A 21,804-nucleotide genomic window follows, 5' to 3' on the forward strand; every position below is an offset into this window, starting at 1 on the left:
AAATAATGGTTCAGGCCTCAGACTCGAAAAGAAATAATAATGAGGTTGAATATGTAATTAGAACTTAGTATATATTTAACCAGATATGCGCAGGCGCAATACTAGATCAAATAATATTAAGATTACAGTATTAGGCCAAATGAAATAAATTGTTTGCTTGTCTTTCTTTTTTAAAAACCATAAATATGGGCGGGTGGAAAAAGTTTTTTAATTATTTATTTATTTTAAATACTCATCAGATGGAATAAAAATAACCCACAGAGGCCTAGAATGGCAATACCTTACATCAGACAATAACTTTAGACTAATTTATAGGGCATCTGGCAAAAAATAAATATAAATTCACTCACATTTTTGTTTAATTGTAAAGAAAAAGCTAAAAAAAAACTTTTTTTAAGTTTTTGTTGTTTTTCCCCGCCCCTATTTTTTTCAGTGAGGGGCGAGTGGAGGAAGGCAAACAAACTTTTTTTGCCTTAGAGCTTATACAATAGTATAGTCCTAAACCCATATACCAAAAAAAAAAAAAACAAAAAAAAAAAAAAAAACAAACGATCAAATTCATTTATGAAATATGACATGCAGATGTTGTATAATCGATGCAATAATGAAATAATGGGTATTGTTCAACTTCCCAGTCTCGTTGTTTTTGTATATTCGCATTCTAAAGTAAATAGGCTACACTGTCCAGTTTCGCACTGTCATTATTTGGAGGACGTGTTGCCATGATCTCAAGGAGTTTTTAGTCCAATAAATTTTACTTCTTCTATTGTTTTCAGTATGTTTTATATTAACCCACACAGCGTAGTGGTAGAAACCAAAAGGTCTACTGATTAATCTCAAGATAAGGAAGTATAATACATACTCCAAGTATTGAAATACACGCCATCGTGTTGAGATTCAATATTTCGACATTAATTATGTCATCATCAGGATGATTTCCTGATGATGACATAATTAATGTCGAAATATTGAATCCCAACACGATGGCGTGTATTTCAATACTTGGAGTATGTATTATACTTTCTTAGCGTAGTGGTAGATTCCTATAAAACAACGAGACGTTCGTGGTAATGATATTGCAACGATTTAAAAAAATGAAAAACACGATATCGGTACTAGATATATACATGCAAACAAGGGTTATAATAATAGTTTTATGATATATCTGCATAAATTTGTCAAGTTATTAATTAGTAATATTCCGTAAGGAACTGAAGAAAAATCAAGCAAGCATTCCAGAAAAATGAGGATTGACAAGTTTTTATTTTAAATTTCTTTCATAAGAGATTATATGCTTTCTCTAATAACTATATACTGTAATTGAATTAATGAATAGACAAATAAGCCTGTTATAACATGCTGTACCATGTATATTACTCGGTGGGCCGATGGTAGTATATACTATGTTAAATTGGATAGACCAATATTATAACACTGTTGTAATCAACTTTTATTACATATATATTATGCACTGACTCCCATCAGGTATTTTGATTAGTTGTTAGTGACAAATCTGTTAGGATGAATGGACACTGCGATGTTATGACCCGAAGTCTTTAAAATCATGTGCTAGACCTTTTAAAGTTCTCAGTATTCACATACCCATACGGCAGAATAACTGATCTACTGGAAGATATCGTAATCTGTTCACGCTGTAGCCTGTCACTATCATCACAAGAACTTGACAAAAATGCATTCTGGTACGTTGATCGAAAGAGGATGGCAATGCCATTTTCACCTTCTACAGCCTCCTTTTCAAGATTACTCGACGAGTAGACATGCCCCTCGAAGTCCCCAGATGAGGTAAACCCACCGACCGAGTTCATACCTGGTGTCGTTAATTTGACAACGCCATAAACTGGTATTATTTTAACGCGTTTTGCATCATCAAATGAATGCAGCGATGTCGAATACATGCTGCTATTAGATTTGCCAGTCTCAATACTACTGGTTCTGGACAATGATTTATGTTTGAATTCACAGTTATCGCCACGATTCTGCGTTGTCGTCCAGACGCCAGTGGTCAAATCAGTACCACAGGGCCTTCTGCAATCTTCAATCTGAACAGATACATCAGAAGAGTTTTGTAAAGAAAGTTCATTGCTATTGTCCTCATGAAATGAAGAGAACAGTATCTGGAACTGACTATCATTTAGTTCAAATGCAGGGTTTTCATACGTTGAAGGACTTGGTTGTTTGTAATTTATATCCGCGATATTCCCTGCCGCCTTGCCGTCATTTGTGGCAGGCTCTTGAATCGCGTAAGCATTTGGAATAAACTGGAATTCACCTGGTACATCTTTTGTGGCAAAATTACCTGTCATGCTTTCATTGTCTAACGGAGTTTCCATCCGTTCTTGTCCAACTATATTTTTCCTTCGAAGACATTGCCATAACATTACACACACGAGTTCTAAGCCGATTGTTGCAAGGAATACTGCGACACAGTATAGCACTACAGTCTTGTTGTCTGTGCAGTCAGTTTGGGCAAACACTGATGGTGTCAAAGATGCAAGAACTATGCATATTATTATAGCTACCTTGACGGCCATAAAGAGTGATTATATTATTACTGTGCGTTTTCTTGACAGTAGACCTATATTCGTTACCCGGTATCAACTGAATCTTGATGAGTTCCGTATCGCATGAACAATTTTAAGACTATAACTTGTTTAAAACTAAATCACCTGCAACGAAACTGTAGTAAATTGTTCACTGAATTATTTAAAAATAATGATACAAAAAAGACAACGAGATATCGGAAAGCTAAGTCCCCAATCTCCCTTTCAAAGTGGTTCAAACGCAATAATGTATGCTCAAGGCCTAAACAGAACCTATCTTGGATAACAGTGGCGGCGCCAGCGTCTGGAATCTGGTGGTGGTGGTGGTGGGGGGGAGATGGGCCGAGTGAGGGGCAAGGTACAATTTTTTTGGGGGAGCACAAGGTCCCCAACGAGAGCAGGCGTGGTCGGGCGTCGATTAAAATGTTTCGAAAGTAGTTCATAGGGCGGTTCCCCCGAAAAAATTGACAATTTAGGGGTTTCAGAGAGGCTTATTTAATCGATTTTATATATAACTTAGATAGTTTACTAATATGTAGAAAATACATTCGTCGGGGAGACATTTTTTTTCTCTCCGACGAATTGCGCTTTTCCTTCTTCATTGGAGTGGGGGCAGGAACTGGGGAGGGCAAGAAATCTTCTTGGGGGGAAATTCCCCCTTTCACCCACCCCCGTAGCGCCGCAAATGTTGGAAAATAAGGGCGTATCAACCTGAAATGCATATATAGACAATAACATCCAATCGATGTATTAATGTACCATCGTTTACATTCCATTAGTTTCAAGTGAAAACTAAAATGACTGGAGACATAATCAAAGACAAGCAATATGGCAATTCTACTCTATCACTCTTCCTAATTATAATGACAGGATTAGGCCTACATGCATAGGGTTTGTTCGTGCCGTAACAATGGGATGGGAGTCGCCCCTGGCTACTAGACCCCCTCCGAGCTCATAAAAGCCAAATGGGCCTCGCAGTACGTGAAGAACACAAGCTAAATAAAACTACCCTTATAATGAGGGCGTAACATGCATGGTGAATATTAAATGGTTTGCAAGCCTAACGACAGACCAGCATGCAGGAAAGGAACGGAACGAGGAGGGGTACATGCACAGGTAATTGCTGAAGAAAGCAAACATAACTGAAGCAAGCATACTATACTGTAGATGTGTGATTGTATAGTCAGTCACTTTACTTTCACTGTGTTTCTAGAAAGGGGCGGATTTGTGGGGGGGGGGGCGGCCCGGCCCCGGTCCCCCTTTTGGAAGGTAAAGAAAAGAAAAAAAAAAGGAAAAAAGAAAGAAAAAGAAAAAAATGATAGCCCACAACGCCTCAAATGTTATTTTCGGGCGTCTAGAACACAAAAATTTCGGACCCCCTAGGACATTGCTAAAATCAACTTCCTAATTACGGCAATTTGTTTAGTTCATTAAATTAATATTAATTTGTTTAGAGTGTTAACATGTAGCCCTATTTTAGGGGCTGTGTATACTGTATTTTGTATGCTCTTTATATTGGTTAGGCCTATTATTCTTCATTGGTTAAAACATACGTTTTATCTATTTCAACGCATTCCAATTGCGGTAACTCGCTGTAAATCATAATTCAATATCGCACATCTACAAAATTTGATCAAACCAGGGAGTTGTTATTTAGTCAAACACTCATAACTGAACTCACCGAGTGTATAAAATAATATTTAAAACATTATAAAAAAAATCAAGGTTAGAGCATCAATCCAGTATACAGTTCTACTTTAGTTGTCTATTGTAAAAGGCCTGATATGACGCCTACTTAAAACGATGGAATAATACAATAACACGTTCATTACAATAGTGGAAGTAGGCCCTATTATGTACAATAATACAATTAAACTGTTATTCATGTCAGTGCTCAACAGGCGGCTAACGGGCGTACCGATTCCCTGGTTGCATAATGGCTGGTGCGAGCATCCTGTCGGTGCGCGCGTGCGACGCAAGCCCAGGTTGGACCAAAGCAGTCACCATGGCCCATCGGAGACTAGGAAATAAAGGCCCGGTAAAACCTGTTCTAATGTTGCGGAAAAGTAATTAATTTGATTGCTTGTTATGTAATCTAATTTTGTTTTAGATGGGAAAAGAAATAAGGAATGCAAACGGTAGCAAATCTGGAAAGGTGCGTCAAGTGCCCTCGAGCTCCAGGGACCAAAATTAACAAGGTATAAAAAGTAGCCTATGACAAATTTGAGTGATTTTTTTTTTCATCAGGTTTCATCCTGGTTTGATATTAAGCCTACACATAGAGACTAAAAGTAGACGTTAAATAGCTCGATATAAATATATATTACTGTTGCATTAGACCTACCAAGGCAATTAATCCTTCTACTACACCTAAAGGTCAAAAATTCGAATCTTCTATATCCAAATAAGTCATTAAAGCTCCCGAGAAAGTCTGCATTTCGGTGTGAACAACCGTGTCCGTGACAGTGTTCTATGTTATTGTATACAGAGGCCTACTTGTTGCAATTGACCTATTTAGCTCGGAGACTATAATAGCCTACTGTCCTGATCATTTACATACCAAAACGTTGTCTATATTTTATATGTACCCTAAACGAATACATTTCTCTAGTGTTTCCATGCGTTTTAGAAGGCCTGTTCCGTTCACACAGTGTTAGTTTTAAATATACATGAACGATAATGTGTTTCGAAACTAATAATAGCATACCATGCATGAAATATAAAGAGTTCCACTACATTTAAAGGCTAAATGGTCCCATGATAGCAACCCATGGTAGATTTTTTATGACTTAATAAATTAAACGGCGAAAAATGACTGTATTAGCTATTACGTTAGTGACTTAGCGATGGAGATGCTACGAAAGATGTATTCCAATTTCCGAAACGTTAACATAGGCGTGATTTTTTAAATGTCTTACCTTTTTTAAATGCCTTGGTTTTTGATGTTTTCTTTTGTTGTCCTCTCTCTGAGGTTACTTCAGACATGATGGGCCATTCGTTTGACAGGAATTTCCGGGTGAAAGACGCCTGTTCGGTAAGTTGGCCCCACTTGTAGTAATGACAATATTACAGGTTTTTCCGTCCTTTGAACGAGTTGCGTTCACGAATCTTTAACTACGCTGAACGTAGGAGAGAGGTGAGAACGAACCTTGAGTTGGAATTTGAATAACCTTTGATTCACTCATCCATACGACAGCAGACATCACAAAAGGTTTTAGCAGAGCTACGAAAGGAGTGTACATTCCATTGAAACCCTTGTTTGAAAAGCCTATAAAATAATGACAATTGAAGTTTTTCGACTCTACCATCCCACTTGTAGGGATGCAGCGTTGTAATTTTGTTTGCGGTAAAACGACTTAAGCTAGGAATCCAGAGAGGCGTGGCGGATTAGCAGATGAATTTATTGGCAAAATGATGTAAGTTATGCCAACTGCAAATTTAATCGTCGGTGAAAAAAAAATCGCTCACAGTTTTCATTTATAAGTCAACATAAAACCTTCAAGAACGGTGTGACCTAATAATAATAAATCATCCTATTACGCTCGAGAAGATGTAGGGCCTATGTTCTTACAGTAGGCTTATATACAGGCATACACAGTACCGGTATTTCATTAAATTTTTAAAAATGTACAAAATGAGTAAAACGCAAAAAGAAAATAAATGATAACAATTAGTGTGCGGATAATAGGTTTTTGTTCATCATTCTCTCATCCTCTGTCAAGAAAATGCAATGCACGCCATTTATACCAAGTTAAAATACAGGTCTCCCTTTAATTAAAGACCCCTCCAACTAAAGACCAGTTTTCTGTGATCCCAAATTAATGTCTTTTATCTTTATTATTTTAATAGAGACCAAAGCGGCTAAAGACCATGGAAACCCAAGTTTCAAAAGTTGTCGACCTGTAAAGTCCGATTTTTCATGCATTTTAGTTATAGGCCTCAATGCAAATTTTGAACAGTTACATGCAAGGATTTTCTTTTGAGACAAAGTTACTTCATAATAGCAAAATGTTAATCGGCACACACATCCTTCTAAACGTAAAAATACAAAATATCCTATTGCTAAAATATAAGTTGAAGTAGGCTTACAATAATAATCCCCTTTAAGACTTGAATAGTCGGACGTATACAGTCCCACGTGAAAAATACCTACGGTCTTCGTCATAGGTGGTGTATTACCAATCAGTAAGGAAGGACACGGTTTAGTGGATATTTAATCGTACATAAACTATATAAAAAGAAACGAAACTATGCCTAAAAATTCCAAAGTAGACATTTTCAATTCTTCAGTAACTAAGAAGACCAGAAGTTTTTTTGCACCTTAATAAATTTATATATAGATTTATATATAAATTTAAAAAGTTTTAGGAAAAAACAGAAATATAATGTAAAGTGATACAGTTTAAAAAATAAAAGACAATAAAATGTTTCTTTATTCTGAGTATACTTTATTAGGCGTTGTATGCACAGATAAAGGCTTTGTCAGACTCTCCATGTCGGGGATAAATAGCGGGTTTATGCACTGTATCGTCACAGGAGTTTTCTCCGGATCTGGACGAGTCAAAGCAAGGACGGAACAAGGGGGCCCATGGGGCTAGGCGCTACCACCCAAAAAATGAGAGGTAAAAAGAAAGAAGAAAAAAGAAAGGAGAAAGAGGGGAGCACTGTATTCCAGAAAAAAGGTAATTTTCAATATAAATCTTAATTTTTTTTCTTTATAAAATATGACCACCTAATAAAACAATAATTATTTAGTTAAGAAATATAACTAAATATTCAACATTGTCTGTGATCTGAATAAATACTTAAATATTTAAAATGCTTGTTATTTTAATTCAAAATTACAGTGATTAAATATTTTCCTCGCAAATTAACAGTATAAATTACAGTTCAGATACCGTAAAACCTCGAATAGAAGCCATCGGCTTCATTTTTAAGACCCCTGGATAGGCTTTTTTCGAGATAGGCTTCTTTGCGAGACAACTTTTGCAAACTGAAGAGAGGCTTTTTACGAAATGAATGCTGCAAATTTTGGAATTGCTTCTGTACATTTTTCAACTATGAAATTCGAAATTATGTTTAATATTTGTTAAATTTTAATCATGCTAGTACAATGCAATAATATTGATATATGAAAATAATAAAAAAAATAACGTTAGTATAGATATTTAAGAACTATCTTGAAAAGAAGCCCATGTTATCGGGCTTCTTTTCGATATGGGCCTCTTAAATGTCAATAATTCATTTGTGGCAAAGTCAAGCCAAACCAGTCACTCTTCGCAAAAGTCGATTTTTAGCTATTAATACATGGTTAAACAGTAAAATGAGAGCTATTAAATGGTAAAGGAATCATTTAAATCCGACATTTCCGTATGAAGTTACAAGCATTTAAAGAACAATATTTGAGAAATCAGCCTTTTAAAGTTTTTTTTTTTTTGTTTTTTTTTTTCCGAGATGGGCTTATTTTCGAGATTACTTTTGCAAACCAAAGAGGAGGTTTCTTACAAAATTAATGCTGTAAATTTTGGAAATGCTTCTGTACAACATTTTTCAAATACGAAATTCGAAATTCTGTTAAATATTTTTAAAATTTCAATCATGCTAGTACCTGTACAATGAAATAATATTGATACTGTATAACAATAAAAGATAACGTCATAGTGAGAATGTAAGAACTATCTTGAAGATGCTTGAAGGAAGCCCATGTTATCGAGATTAAGCCGGGGCTTTGATTCTAGGTTCTATTTAAAAAAAATTATTTTATAGTTGTTGTACAGCGGTGGCTCCAGAAATTTGACTGCCTTGGTCGGGGTAATAGAATAAAAACTCCCTGGTAGGTTCGCGGGGAGAGTTTTTATGGCTTAGTATGGTCCAAATTAATTGTGCTTTTAGACTAATATTAGGAATTAGCATCATGAGTGTATTAAAAATCGTAACGGTACTGGGTTTGTACCAGGAGTTCGTGCTCCAACAGGTCATTCCATTACTAGAAGAAACCTTTTGATGAAGAAAGTGTACCGCACGGTACCTTTTTAGCAAGGTTTGCCTAGGTCGAAACTAACTCCAGCTATATACGAATTGATTAGAAGACTAAAAATGTTATTCTTATTAATGAATAGATAAGGGTTATAGGGTTTTTATTGCTCTAATCTACGTAAATTTACATTTAGAATCTAATAATTATAATTGTTAAAGTATTAATTTAAAAATACAAATATAATGTAAATAATCATTTAAGTTTATAATAATATTTAAATAAAGCAATAAGTAAATAATGTTACAATTATGTTATTGTTTACTGAAGACAAAAAATAAAAGATGCAGGAAGAAAAGAGGTCCGGAGGGGCTTTCGATTGTACCGAAAATTATATAACAGTAATAAGGGCTCATTATTAAATTTTACAAGTTTGTAGTAAATTTTGGACACTAATCATCAGAGGTCAAGGTGTAAAGCCTACAGATTTCATAATTCGACATCGCATCGAGACCTTACGTGATTTCTAGAATCTCTTTACACGAAAATTGAGGGTATTAGTTTGTTACGTTAATTTAGACCACAGTATTATTGAGTGGCAATCAAACTAATTTGGATAGGCAAATTATTATTTTACGTGGCATTGGACGACAGGGGTCCAGACCTGTCTGACGGGAAAGGGTAATTCCCCCGGTCCTCCACTGGCGCCACCACTTTGTTGTAAACGTCTGGAAGTATAGTTAAAATTGGTTAGATTGAAGTTAATACAGTAACTTATTTCATTCTTTCTAAGCCGCCTCTTTGGGCGGCTCTTGTAGAGTTACAGTATGATATTTTAAATTGCAAAGACAAAGAAACAGGGACGGATCCAGGATGTTCCACCAGGGTGTCTATTTTTTAAGGTTATCCAAATATCTTAAATAATTTCGTGTTTGATTAGTGTTTTTTCTCTTTTCTACCAGGAGAAAGAGCTGGGGCGATCGTACCCCCTTGAATTGTATGAAGTAAAATAATTAATAATAAATAATCAGGCAAAGCCTGGCGTGATGAATGGCCCTCAACCAGAATTTGAATCTTCCGTGTGGACACTCTCTATAATGATCATATCATGTATTTGGAACATGAACATTTATGTGTGGTAGGCCTAAATACTGTTTTTATACAGTATGAACTTTGTCATTTGAGATCAGCCTCACCAACCTGAACGTTGGATGCCATCTGCATTCTCTTTCCTTCCTATAACAGATGTAATCAAGCTCAAATGGCTTTTTGACTTTAAATGACACAAATTCTGTGTTGTACAGTAGGCCTACATACAAATAAGTAGAACGGCACATCATCTAAGCCTCATTTTATTTTTATTTTCATCTTATTGACATATTAATAATATTACAGTAATAGTTTTTTACAAAAAGTTTGTTTTAATACAGAATCTTCCTTGATCCAAGAATTTCTAGAAAAGGCAGAGCTCAAATATGTTCTGGATTTTAATGCATATTCATACAAAAATGACAACATTTCAAATAAACACACCGTAACTTCACTGTCCTTAGATGATGGAAAAGTATTGATATAGTTTGTATTCCTTGTATGTAGTCTTCTGTCATGCTGTACTTGACAATTTTCTGAGATAAATTTGCAGTCAAGCCTTTAATCCAAGGAGCTATTTTTTAGTTGATAGAAACAGGCACTTTTCAACGACTTAATCAGTTTGAAAAAGCTGGATAAAAAGCATCCCAAAACAGTGAACTATATGTGAAACTGCAAAGTATCGCATGCAGCAGATTGTTATGTACCATCCTATGGCTTAGACTAGCTCAAAGTTGTGCCATATAGCAATGAAAGGCTTTCCTCAACACTGCCAGGAATATATGTATCCCCTTCCTGCCTCTGCTGTAGGTTTAACTGCTGCCAAACCTAGGCCTAGCATCCATAGATTATAGCTAGAGAGGAAGGAGTCCGCCAAACTAGTCTAGCTTGAGAATACTGTATTTGAATCGAAATAATGTAATCATACACCATCTCTAAGTTCTCCTATTCTGTTAGATGCTGTCTGGACTGGAGTTGGATCATAACCAATACGCCTGTGTATCTCTTCCTGCTTTTGTTTAGCATCTACTGCTAGGCCTAACGGCAAGCCCTCCATGGCAGTATCCTGTGCGGGAGAGGAGGTGGATTGGTCGGTATTGCTAGGCTGCGGAGTTTGGTTCTTTTCTCGCCGTTTGTTTTCGAGTTCTTTCTTTAAGCGTTCAAATTCATCGATATCTTCTAGCCTTGGTTCAATCCGTGTAGGTCCTCTCTTAATCATTTTGTAAAAATTGATAGTTTAAACTTTGAAAATTAGCCCTAATCAAACCTCTTCACTGTGTGTGAAGCAGAGTTGCTTAATTTGTGGCGCATGTGGCGGCGCTGTTTTTGAAAAATGTCAACAGTGCAAGTCTATGGAACGCAAAAAGGGAATTAAATATTCCCAAGCACAATAACAATTTCAAATCAAAGTCGGTCGGATAAAAATATATACCCATAACTGATTGGATATTACTGTTCTAATGCAATCCATACATACAATAACATCCAATCAGAATATGTAATTTGTTTACAATTAAACAAGTTCGAAGGAGGGCATCTCAAAGATTTTTTAAAATAGGTTGAGATTATGCCATATGAAGCAAGGTTGTAGAAACTTGGTTGGCTATCACTTCAACAAAGACGTATTTCTTTTAACCTATTTGTGTACAAGCATAACATCTATAGTGTAATCGATAACATAAAAAAGTAACTCTTCTCACCACCTATATGCCCATACCATTGCCCTAAAACATGAAAAGATATTGTCATTACTTGCACTCTTAATTTTTTTTATATACATTCAAAGCATAACCTTTATGGTCAATTCAATATTTAACTTTGTATTGCATTGTAAAGTGATATTTTTTTCTTTATTCTTTTTAATTTTATTTATTGAAACTTCTGGCTTGCTGCTTTATAGAATCATTGGCTTCTTTAGAAGTCCAAAGACCTTTTTTGTGGTATGTCATGTAAAAAATAAAGGAAATAAATTTGAAACTGGTACAACTCTGTAATTTTATAAAGCTCTATACAGTATTGTCTTGACTAAAATGTCAATGAATTATATACTTGGACCTACTGTAGTCTACACTACATATTGTATACAAATACCATAAAACCTCAAATAGAATCCCTGGGCTTCTTTCTTTGCGAACTTTGGATGGGCTTCTCTTCAAGGCTACTTTGCAAAGAACAGAGGGGCTTTTTTACAAAATTAATGCTGTAAAATTGGGAATTACTACTATAAAACAATAAATAAGGCCACTGTAACACCAGTCTGTATCATGGAATGTATTAACCAGCATTAAATCACCTAAAAACCAAGGGTGTTTTTAATATATTTTGTTTTTTTGAAATTCATGTACAGCATCGGGATGGGCTTCTCTTCGAGGTTACTTTTGCTAAGTAAATAGGGGGGAGGGCTTTATTCGATATGGGCTTCTTCTCGAGATTAAGCCCATTGGGCTTCTATTCAAGGTTTTACGGTATTGCTCGCTCTCAGGTAAATTGTGTTTGTAGTGTTAATATGATTATAATACTAATAGGCAGGTATAGGGACTACCTACGGTACCCTAGTTGAAAGTAATTTAGAATAAAATATGATTAAAAAGAGTGGATTTGGAAAAGACTGAATGAAGCAAGCAACAGCACTGACGCATATACCCCAGTGGGGTCCTCTGTCAGGATATATTCAGATTCAGAGATAATAATGTGCACAAACTGAACTTTATTCCCAACAAATATTAGCAATAAACAAGAAATTACAGTAAGTAAGATATATTCACTTTTATCATAATAGTAATGCCAACCATTTGAAATGTACAAATATTTCACCTAAGAGAGGAAGGCCTTGTTGTTTGGTCAACTGATTGCTTCATAGCAACTTTTGTTTGCTGCAGCGATGCCAGTAAATTCTGCAGTGTATTATGATCCTCAAGCGAGAAAGTAATGTCAGTGATTTCTGTTAGGCACTGCCTACACTGCTGAGCCAAAGAAGTTGAGTTGTCCACTTCAGTGGTGGATTGGCAGTCAACATCTGGTGAAGAAATGCTACTACTGTCGTCGTCGTAATCATCATCATGTAATGAGTTAGTACTCTGGCATGTTACAAAGTATGCAGCATCTGTTGCGTCAGCATCGTTCTTAGATCTATAATCCCCAGTTACAGTAATATATTCTGAGCTTGGAATAAGGCTGTGGTCCAGGACAAGACAAGGATAGTTTCTAAACTTTGGGCTTAACTGTTCCCAGCCCCATTCTGTGTACTGGCTCTGGAAGACAGCATGGAAATGCTCACAAGGTAGGCGGTTACTCTCCCACGTGGGACAACCATAACAAAAAGGCAAGTTGTCGTTGTTGCCAAAGTAAACTGTGTTGACTCTTCCCGCAATGTTAACAATAAACATATTTCCTTCGGTTTTTTTAACCTTCACCTGATCATATGAATATGAGGCCAACTTGTCTAACATGGATATGTAATTTTCTACAACAAATGTTGGAGTATTCCTTACTGTTTCTGGAACACTTTGATCATGGAATAAAAATCCATTTATGCATTCAAGATTCCTTTCCTCATACCTGCAAGAAAGGTATTACTTGTTATAGTTTTGTTCATTGAAATTCAAATTACTTTTTGTACAATTTCAACTATACAACACAGCAGTAATGAAACAAAAAAAGAAGATGAAATTTCCCAACAGAAACCTGTGAAAGGTTGTAAGAATATGGGTACCAAAAGACAGTGACCAAAAGAAATCAAATTTTTTGGTGAGAAAAAAGTTTATAGTATATTGATAGAATATAATATACACACACACACATATATATCTGTCTCTTATACACATCTTTATCTCTACTGAGATCCAGCCATTGTTTCCCACAGCATTGTTGTTTTCCAGTATTTTGCCTTTTAATCTGTATATATATATAAATATATATATAATATTCACATCAAATATACAAAATGAAATGCAAACCCTATGAGTTTAAACATAGAATCATTAATTAAACAAAAATGTTAATATTGTTTTGGAAATAAAATAAGATGAATAATATCATAATACTCTACAGTTGCAATAATATACCGTTTGTAGATAGTTGGCATATAGCTGGTGACTAATTCCTCAACCATTTCACTGAGTGTACTGCACTTGTAGCTCTCTAGGTATGCAAATGGCAATAGATCATTCATGAATGCAAGCCCAAAGCTGTAGTGTATGTGAAATACCATCTCAGTTGGTTTGAATGCCTTCACCCATCGCTAGAGGAAAGAACCAAATGTTTAAAATCATAAAAACCTTCCAGAATACATTTATGTCCGTCTTACCTCTCATGAAAACACTAGTTACTTCCACCCCCAATAATAAAGTTTTCTAATTTCAATTCACCAGATCATTACTTCAGTGACACAGAGAACAAAATTAAAGACTGTATTGAACTGGATATTGTTTATGAGTTAATTAAAAAGGCAAACTTTAAAAGACAAACAACAAAATGTCAAGTGGTAGAATGGAACATTCCACCAAGCCCAACCTATTTGATATTGTAGCTATGATTCTACAGAATGACAGTGTAAACATAGTACATTATATGTGCATTTGTGTGAGAACATGTGTAATTGTAGGACGTGTTCCTAAACTATGGATTGAGGGCGCTATGGAATAACAACAATGACCACTTGCTCCGTCCAAAAATTCTAATTATAATCTTATAACTTATATGATGATGATGATAGTGATAGTGATCGTGATAATAGTAATAATAATAGTGGTGATTAATGATGATAGAAAGAATTGTGGTGATGATAATAATGATGATAGTGGTGATAATAATAATAATAATAATAATAATAATAATAATAATAATAATAATAATAATATCTATATCTTTTTAGTTTATAAACAGAAAATCTAATTTTCATTATCTGTCTCAATCTACAGTCACAAGTCATGAGTTAAAAAATGAATAATAAATAAGTTTAAGTTTGTTAGTTTTGTTTTCATGAATGTATCTTTATGTTCCGTTGTTCGGGTTGTTCATTCTTAAAGCTCTTGCTTGCTTTGGATACCCCTTTTCCATTTATCATTGTGTATTGTTACTTAATTATTTATTCAATTATCAATTTTATGTAACATGGTGATTCACGTACAATTGTAAATTTATTTTCGAAGGCGATAATTGCCTTCCATACTACATCGTCTTTCTTTTTATCTTTCTCCTTTACGCGGTTCAGTAAAACTAAATTACCAAAGCTAGCTACTAAAGTTATAAACTATCAAGATTATAAAATATTTAGGAAATTTGCACTTTGAAGTGCCATCACTGGGTAGAGTGATTGTACTGTTTGGTTATTGTCAACGTATTGCTCAGGAGCTGCAAAGCCGGGGTTTTTCTGATTGGAAAATAAAAGAATTTAAGATCGGCAATGGTGTTGTCATCTTTTTCCTGTTTACATTTATATTGTCTTGAAATATTTCACGATTTGTATTTTCCTGAATTTTGATGAATGGAAATAAAACTTATTTGAATTTGATGTTCAAATTGGACAGTTATTAAGTTTGATTAACACTATGAAAAGGTCCCTTATATAACTTATAAGCAAATAAACACAGGTAAACATAAACAAAATTTAAAAAATATTAATAGAATTTTTATGAGTAATTTTTCGAGTGAGATATTGCGAGATTAAATAAGATATCTGCTTTAAATCAGTATAAGCCTTACCTGAGATGAGGGCAGCCACCCAGAGTTCACCCATTCCTGGAACTTTATAGAATTTTTCCACAATTGACTCTCTGTGAGTGCTGCCACTGCAACTAAGTAATCACTGGTTGTTCCTGCATCGGCTATCCTTCTCAGCATCGTCATCATCACCTCCCTGCAATCTCTCATACCATTAGAACTACACTTGCCCCAATATTCCCATCGTCTCTCACGATGGTAATCCGTCAGGAATAACTTTGAATCTGTAAGCATAAAGTATCTACCATACATAATCAAATCCAAGTCTATACATGCTGCAAGTGTATAAATCTGGTCCTTCCTCAAGGTTTGCCTCACTGAATTTGGAACATAACCACAATTTTTTAGGTGGTTATATTTTTTCATTTTGAGTAAAGTTCACATAAAATGAAAAATACAATCACATAATTAAAAGTGGAAGGAGATATTTTTTTCCCCAATATTACCACAATTACTTGTTGAATGGTTTGTATATAATTGTCATTTACTGTATATGATCTCCATTCCACCATATACAGTAAAGATTTTATTGATTTATTTTTATATTATTTTAATTCATTTAGATATTGGATAGCCCTCACTCACAAACTGGAAAAATTGAGATCCTAATGGGAAAAATGATCTTCACAAGGAGAATGAAATGATAAAAAATGAGACTTACATTTACAATATTTTACTATTATTACTTTTGGTGTAGGCCAAAGGTCAAGGATATGCCAAACAGCGAACTTAATCACTTTCTTTTCTAAGTGGCAATCCTGTTGCAAGAAAAGCACACACACACAAGATGCTCTACATAAGTCTCATTATGAGGTTTAGGAAGTGAAGTTGTTTTCGTTGTGAGAATAAACCCTGTTACTGATGATAGGAATTGAACCCAGGACCCTGGGATTGTAAGGCAAGCATCTTAACGACAAAGCTATTCAACTCCACTATTAACAGTTTTTAAGTAGATGGCAACTCCACCTTTGACAAAAGGTGTTACATAAATCTCTATAATTTATATCCCCATTGTTACCCATTGTATCTACATATTAGGTTTACTTTACTGGAAGCCAATATGTAGGAAACACTATAATAATACAAGTGAAATAAAAACATATGTTAGAAACATTACCAGGAAATACGGTCTTTAAAGCTGTTTCTTCATTCTCCCCAAAATCTGACATGAAGTACTTGACTGGCCAATCAGGATTCCAAGACTTGAAGATATTCAATGCTTCTACAATGTTCTGCTCTGCCTCCTGATGAACAACAAACATGCCCACGATTTGACAAGCAACATTTGTCTGAACACATAGAAAATACAATGGTATGGAGTATCCGATTGTTCGATACGTTGCATCCAACACAACTAAATCCCCATATAATTGCAAGAGTTGTTTTTGCTGTTTAGTTTGACTGCAGAACATGAAAGTGTTGCCATTGCCATCCTCGCTGCTGAGACTTCTTTGATAAAAGTATTGATCTTCAGGATGATTATGACACCACTCTCCAACCATCTCCTCCACTTGTTGTAGTTCATTGTCAGATGATCTGTTCCTACACTTGTACCTGTAAAGAATGTTGTGAATGTCCTTACTACTTGGATAATATGCCCTCTTACTCTTTGGTGGCAGCTCCTTGTTTTTAAAAAGCGTATTGCGTAAAAAGTTGTCTAAATGTTGTGAGATTATTGACACCTTCTTGATTTTTCTTGCAGCGAGGGATTCAATTTCTTGCACAATTTCCTTTACAGGTTTGTCATTTAAATCAGACCCCTGGAAAAATAAAATGAATATGAAAGAGTATTAAAATTGGTGGATTACTTTGTTGGCCCTTATAAGAATATTACATATGCCAGTCGATCATTTGGTTTGCGAATGCTGGTGCTGGTACCAAATTTGAATCCCTTTCGATACATACACCTCTTGAACAGTGATCGGGTGTGTAACGTAACACTTTGGAAAATACAAACAGTCAGTGTTGACTGGTGAACATCTAGGTAAAGATATATTATTGAAAATTTAACCACTTCAAAGCTCATGATGATAGCAAGGCATAGGTGATGTTGAATGATGGTCAATATAATAAACTATTTACATTTTTATGAAGGAATACCATGAATGAGTTCTTAACTTCAATGCTATCCTTTATGAAGGACATCTGAACAGAGCAGCTGCATTCAATTCTAAAAATTATACCCTTGGCTTATTGAGCTAGAGGTTATACTCAAAAGAAGTATAACATCTGATATTAAGCCTACACTAGTGGGCTTATACTTAAGCATATACTCAATATTTTTTTTTCATTCCTAACTATTGACACCCATTAGGTAAATTCTATGCTTCGTACCTCACCAACAGAGTGGTACTTGTGTTCCTTAGGGTCAGGTAAATTTACCAAGTATTTTATTACTGGCTGCATTGATTTCAAATTTGTCTTTCTGTCTTGTCGAAACATTGAAGCAGCCTTTTTCCTTGAAAAATGTGTATTTTTTACCTGAAAAAAAAAGAAAACAAGAATTTTATTTATTTATTTATTTATTTTACCATAAATATATTAACACATTAATAAAAATATTAATAATTAATAATAATAATTAATAATAATAATAATAATAATAATAATAATAATAATAATAATAATAATAATAATAATAATAAGACACATTTACAATGGACCAATAGAAGAGTGTGAAAAATGAGAAGGAAAAAATAAGTGGTGGTGTGAAAAAATAATGATTCTTCTTTACTCAATGTTACTACACAAAAAATAATAAAAGATTTGTCAGCATTTATTTAGCATTATATATAAAACTAAGTCTCACCTAGTGTTTCACATTATTACCCAGTAATTGGAACAGGGGTTTAGCCAGAAAAATGAAATAGGCCATCCAGAATGAAAGCAAGTGGGCGTGGCACCGAGCCAGAGAGCGGGCCATGCCCATCTTTGGGAATCCCCACTGAATATTGGTACGAAAACAACGTACATTCAATGAATAAATGTTGTATTTATCAAACGTAAATATGATTTAGCTTGTTTAATGTAACATTCGATAGATTTGAAGAATATAAAAAAGTTGCTAAAGGTAGACCAGGCCCAATTAGGCTAGGCCGAGCTGATTAGGCCAAGCGACCGAGACGTCATGGTAAAAGTGGCCGTCCTAAATAATTGTAGGCTGTCCAAAAGACGGCCGGACAGCTCGCTGTTTAAGCCTATGAATTGGAATGATGTCAATGAAACACATACACAGCTCTGGTATACTATTCCACATTTTGCTGTACAAAATTGGCACATTGGTACTCTATACCTCCAAGGTACCCACTTTTAATCCAGTTGGAGAGAGACAACATGGATAAAAGTGCCTTGCCCAAGGACACAAGCAACTTGCACGACAAGGGTTTCAAGCACATACTTTAAGGCTGAACGTGTCCGAACCACTGGTTATAAATATCATCTTGTGATGGTATGTACAGGTAGCAAAAGGATTGATAAATGCTTTTATATTACTAATTTAAATTGTGAGGATGAAATAAGAATATCTCAAGAATAACAGATTTCATGGAAGCAGCTGGCATAATAAAAAGGGAGAATAGTATAGCAAAAGGGGTGCCAACAGGCCATATAATAAAGTATATTTGAAATTGATCCTGGATGAATTGTTGGGAAAATCTATATATTATGCAGTAGAAGTCCCAGTGCTACTGTTTATCATTTTGACTTTGACTAACATGGGTCTAGTTAATTACTGTATATTATACGATACAAAGAGGTTCTGAATGATAGATATCCAACAAGCAAAAACAGTCCCCCTCACTTATTCTTCAATTGAAATAATCTCTTAGAACATTTTTAGTGTAATAAAAACTTATTTCGGTTTAATACATCTCTAACATTATGAGCAATAGAAGAATAACAACAGTCACAAGGGATAAAATACATTAGCGTTGATAGTAAACACATTGCCTGTACAATAGTGTTCATATAAAAAAAAACTATATGTTAAAATTAGATTTAAAAAATACAAATGTTATTAACCAACCTTGTAAGCAGGGAATAATGCCAATTTCTTGATTAAAATCACTGCTGGACAATCCAATTTTTTTGTAGGTACAGTTCTATTGTGAACTACTACTTTGCCTTCATTTTGTTCCTGAATAAAATGAATACATTTTCTATAATATTGAACTTTTATTTAAAAAAACATATTTATTATTTCATTACCATCATATAGCAAATCACTTTCTATTAACAGATGCAAAGCACATTTGTGATTTTCAAGTGCTTTAGCTTTAAAATTTGAAAAAATTCAAATTAATTATTATGCAGTGGCTAATGTTACAACAGCCAACAAATTCCTAATTTTGATTGAATGTTACTGTCCTAGTCCAATCGATACATATCGATACATAAAATAACATCCAACCAGAATTATGAATTTGTTCATAAGGCTGGTGTAATAATGCATGAAGTTATTAATGAACTTTCTAATATGATTTTAATTACTAAATACTAACTGTTCTCCCTACATTATATACTTTTTTGTAACATCTTAAGCATTTGTATAATTGTACAAATGATGAATTGTAAAGTGGATGAGTGCTAATTTCCAATTCATACTGAGTTTAATACAAAAATACCACAACAGCAATTGTGTGGTCAGGTAAATATGGTATATACATTGTAACATTAGTTACCCTTTTTCTGTCTTGTCTTTCCTTCCATTTCCGTTTGATTGCCAAATTTCGATCTTTTCCATGCTGACAGGCAAGCAATTTACAACCAAGGTATATTGTTGGGGTGCTAGGATCCATCTTCGGAAATCCTTTTATTCTCCAACTGAACTTAGTCTTTGACTGCCATTCTAGTATAGCAGAGAAAATTGATATTTAAACAGCACATAGCAGTACGCTACAATAAATTCTAATGGTGTTTTTATACAGTATATCTGATCAACTGAATTGTCTTTAAATGTCTGATTTTACATTACAACTTTTACATTATTCTAAACTCCTATGAGATGGTACACAATAAAAAAAAATGATGTGGTACATTTTGTATTTGTTTTGAAATTAGTTGATATACTGTAGTTATACTAAGTGGAATGCAATATACAATCAAGTGTGGGAAAATCATTATTTTCCTGCCTCATCCAGACCTGGAATTGTATTTTACCTCCTCTTTTTTTATGTATTTTATGGTTTTAATAAACAGTGATAACACATTATCTTTCACATTGGTGATTTTAATAGGAATGTTTGTAAATTGTACATTTTTGCCCCTTGTTTGTACAATACTGTATAGCATTGTAATCTGTTTCGCTACTGATTCTGCTTGAGTGTGTATTGTTACTGTATTACTCAGTTTATCTGTAAATGCAATTGATACAATTTGTTATCATGACTATAAAATAAAATCATATCACAGCATATTGCTGCATCACAACTAATTATGAATTGGTCACAGGATTGTTACAATCATATTATAGGATGATGAACTTAAAAAACTCAAAATTATGATTATCATATCTGACATTATAATTAATAATATTATGTTAGTTTGTGTGTGGGAAGGCGTAAAAGAGCAATTTACAGAATTACTAAAAAAATGATGTGGATATAGAGGTACGGTACCGTACTATCTCGGTAAATGATAAGGAGGGTTAGGGTTGGCAACAGCTAGGAATGCTCACCATATTACTGAGATATAGCACACTACGGTAATAAAAAATTCTGAAATATACCTTCCCGATTATATCCTCTATCTGTCTTAGAAGATACAAATCTGGAGACTGTTTCCTTCTCATATGAAGCTATGACACGATTTACTTCCAACACAGAATCGACAACAAGGTTTTGCTTTTGCATTTGTACAGCTGGAACACTGCTGCTCAAGGCTGAATCATCCAACGTTGTCTTTCTCTTCTTTGGAGAACTAACAATGTCTGTTTCTGGATCCGTATTCTGGACAGAATTTACATCAACTGAGGCCAACATTTTCAATTCATTTGTTATGGCCAATCGAATTATAGGGATATCCAAGTTTAGATCCTACTCATACTCATAAAGATAATCGTACGATATATTGCCAACTATATGATGCATAATTTATCTAGGCCTAGGACAGGTGTAGGCTGATATGATGTTTCTTCTAGACTCGTATGCGGCAGGCACACCCGGGCTGAAGTGGAACTGAGGTTACAAAATGCCAGTTCCTGACCAAAAAGACAGGCCTAGCGTTCAAACTGGTACAGTATTTTGCTGAGGTTATTTAATCTAAAAAACATGGGCTCAATAAAGTTTTGATGCTTACACCATTGACTGACTTGCCAATAAAGTATTCAAATATCAGAGTTCACTTTCACAGAACTTCACTTTCAAAATTGGCAGAATACACCAGCTGGCCTAGCCTAGCACTCTAGTCACAAATTAATTAAAACGAACGCCGCCGCGCAGCGTGTGTCTCTTATACACATCT

The 21,804-nt window shown here is 34.6% G+C and overlaps 3 protein-coding genes across 3 annotated transcripts in view; all 3 read right to left on the reverse strand.

Moving 5' to 3' along the window:
• LOC117108008 overlaps positions 1-5,822 on the reverse strand; it is a 10,850-nt gene extending 5,028 nt beyond the window's left edge. Inside the window, exon 1 of the mRNA XM_033249836.1 lies at positions 5,480-5,822. Coding sequence (XP_033105727.1) covers positions 5,480-5,546 — 67 coding nt within the window. The 5' untranslated portion in view covers positions 5,547-5,822. The remainder of the gene's footprint in view (positions 1-5,479) is intronic.
• Positions 5,823-9,876: 4,054 nt separating this feature from the next.
• On the reverse strand, positions 9,877-12,157 carry LOC117108021 (anaphase-promoting complex subunit CDC26-like). The gene has a single exon (XM_033249862.1). The coding sequence runs from the start codon at positions 10,841-10,843 to the stop codon at positions 10,547-10,549; it is 297 nt and encodes a 98-aa protein (XP_033105753.1). The 5' UTR covers positions 10,844-12,157; the 3' UTR covers positions 9,877-10,546.
• Positions 12,158-12,311: 154 nt separating this feature from the next.
• Positions 12,312-21,787, reverse strand: LOC117108012. Its single transcript, XM_033249850.1, has 8 exons — positions 21,071-21,787; positions 20,025-20,191; positions 19,370-19,480; positions 17,680-17,826; positions 16,463-17,105; positions 15,328-15,569; positions 13,689-13,864; positions 12,312-13,182 (listed from the first exon to the last, which is right to left on the reverse strand). The coding sequence occupies exons 1-8, from the start codon at positions 21,321-21,323 to the stop codon at positions 12,435-12,437; spliced, it is 2,487 nt and encodes an 828-aa protein (XP_033105741.1). The 5' UTR covers positions 21,324-21,787; the 3' UTR covers positions 12,312-12,434.
• Positions 21,788-21,804: the final 17 nt, after the last annotated feature.

Source organism: Anneissia japonica, unplaced genomic scaffold, assembly GCF_011630105.1.
Source record: "Anneissia japonica isolate Jap-2015-1 unplaced genomic scaffold, ASM1163010v1 scaffold288091_len1417266_cov198, whole genome shotgun sequence".
Classification (NCBI taxonomy): Eukaryota; Metazoa; Echinodermata; class Crinoidea; order Comatulida; family Comatulidae; genus Anneissia; species Anneissia japonica.

Excerpts from the sequence above, each read along its gene's own strand:
- LOC117108021 (XM_033249862.1), bottom strand. The coding sequence starts at position 10,843 with ATGATTAAGAGAGGACCTACACGGATTGAACCAAGGCTAGAAGATATC.
- LOC117108012 (XM_033249850.1), bottom strand. The coding sequence starts at position 21,323 with ATGTTGGCCTCAGTTGATGTAAATTCTGTCCAGAATACGGATCCAGAA. Across the intron at positions 15,570-16,462 it reads TTTAAAGACCGTATTTCCTG|ATTCAAAGTTATTCCTGACG; the intron begins GTAATGTTTCTA and ends TTATGCTTACAG. Across the intron at positions 13,183-13,688 it reads ATGCCAACTATCTACAAACG|GTATGAGGAAAGGAATCTTG; the intron begins GTATATTATTGC and ends CCTTTCTTGCAG.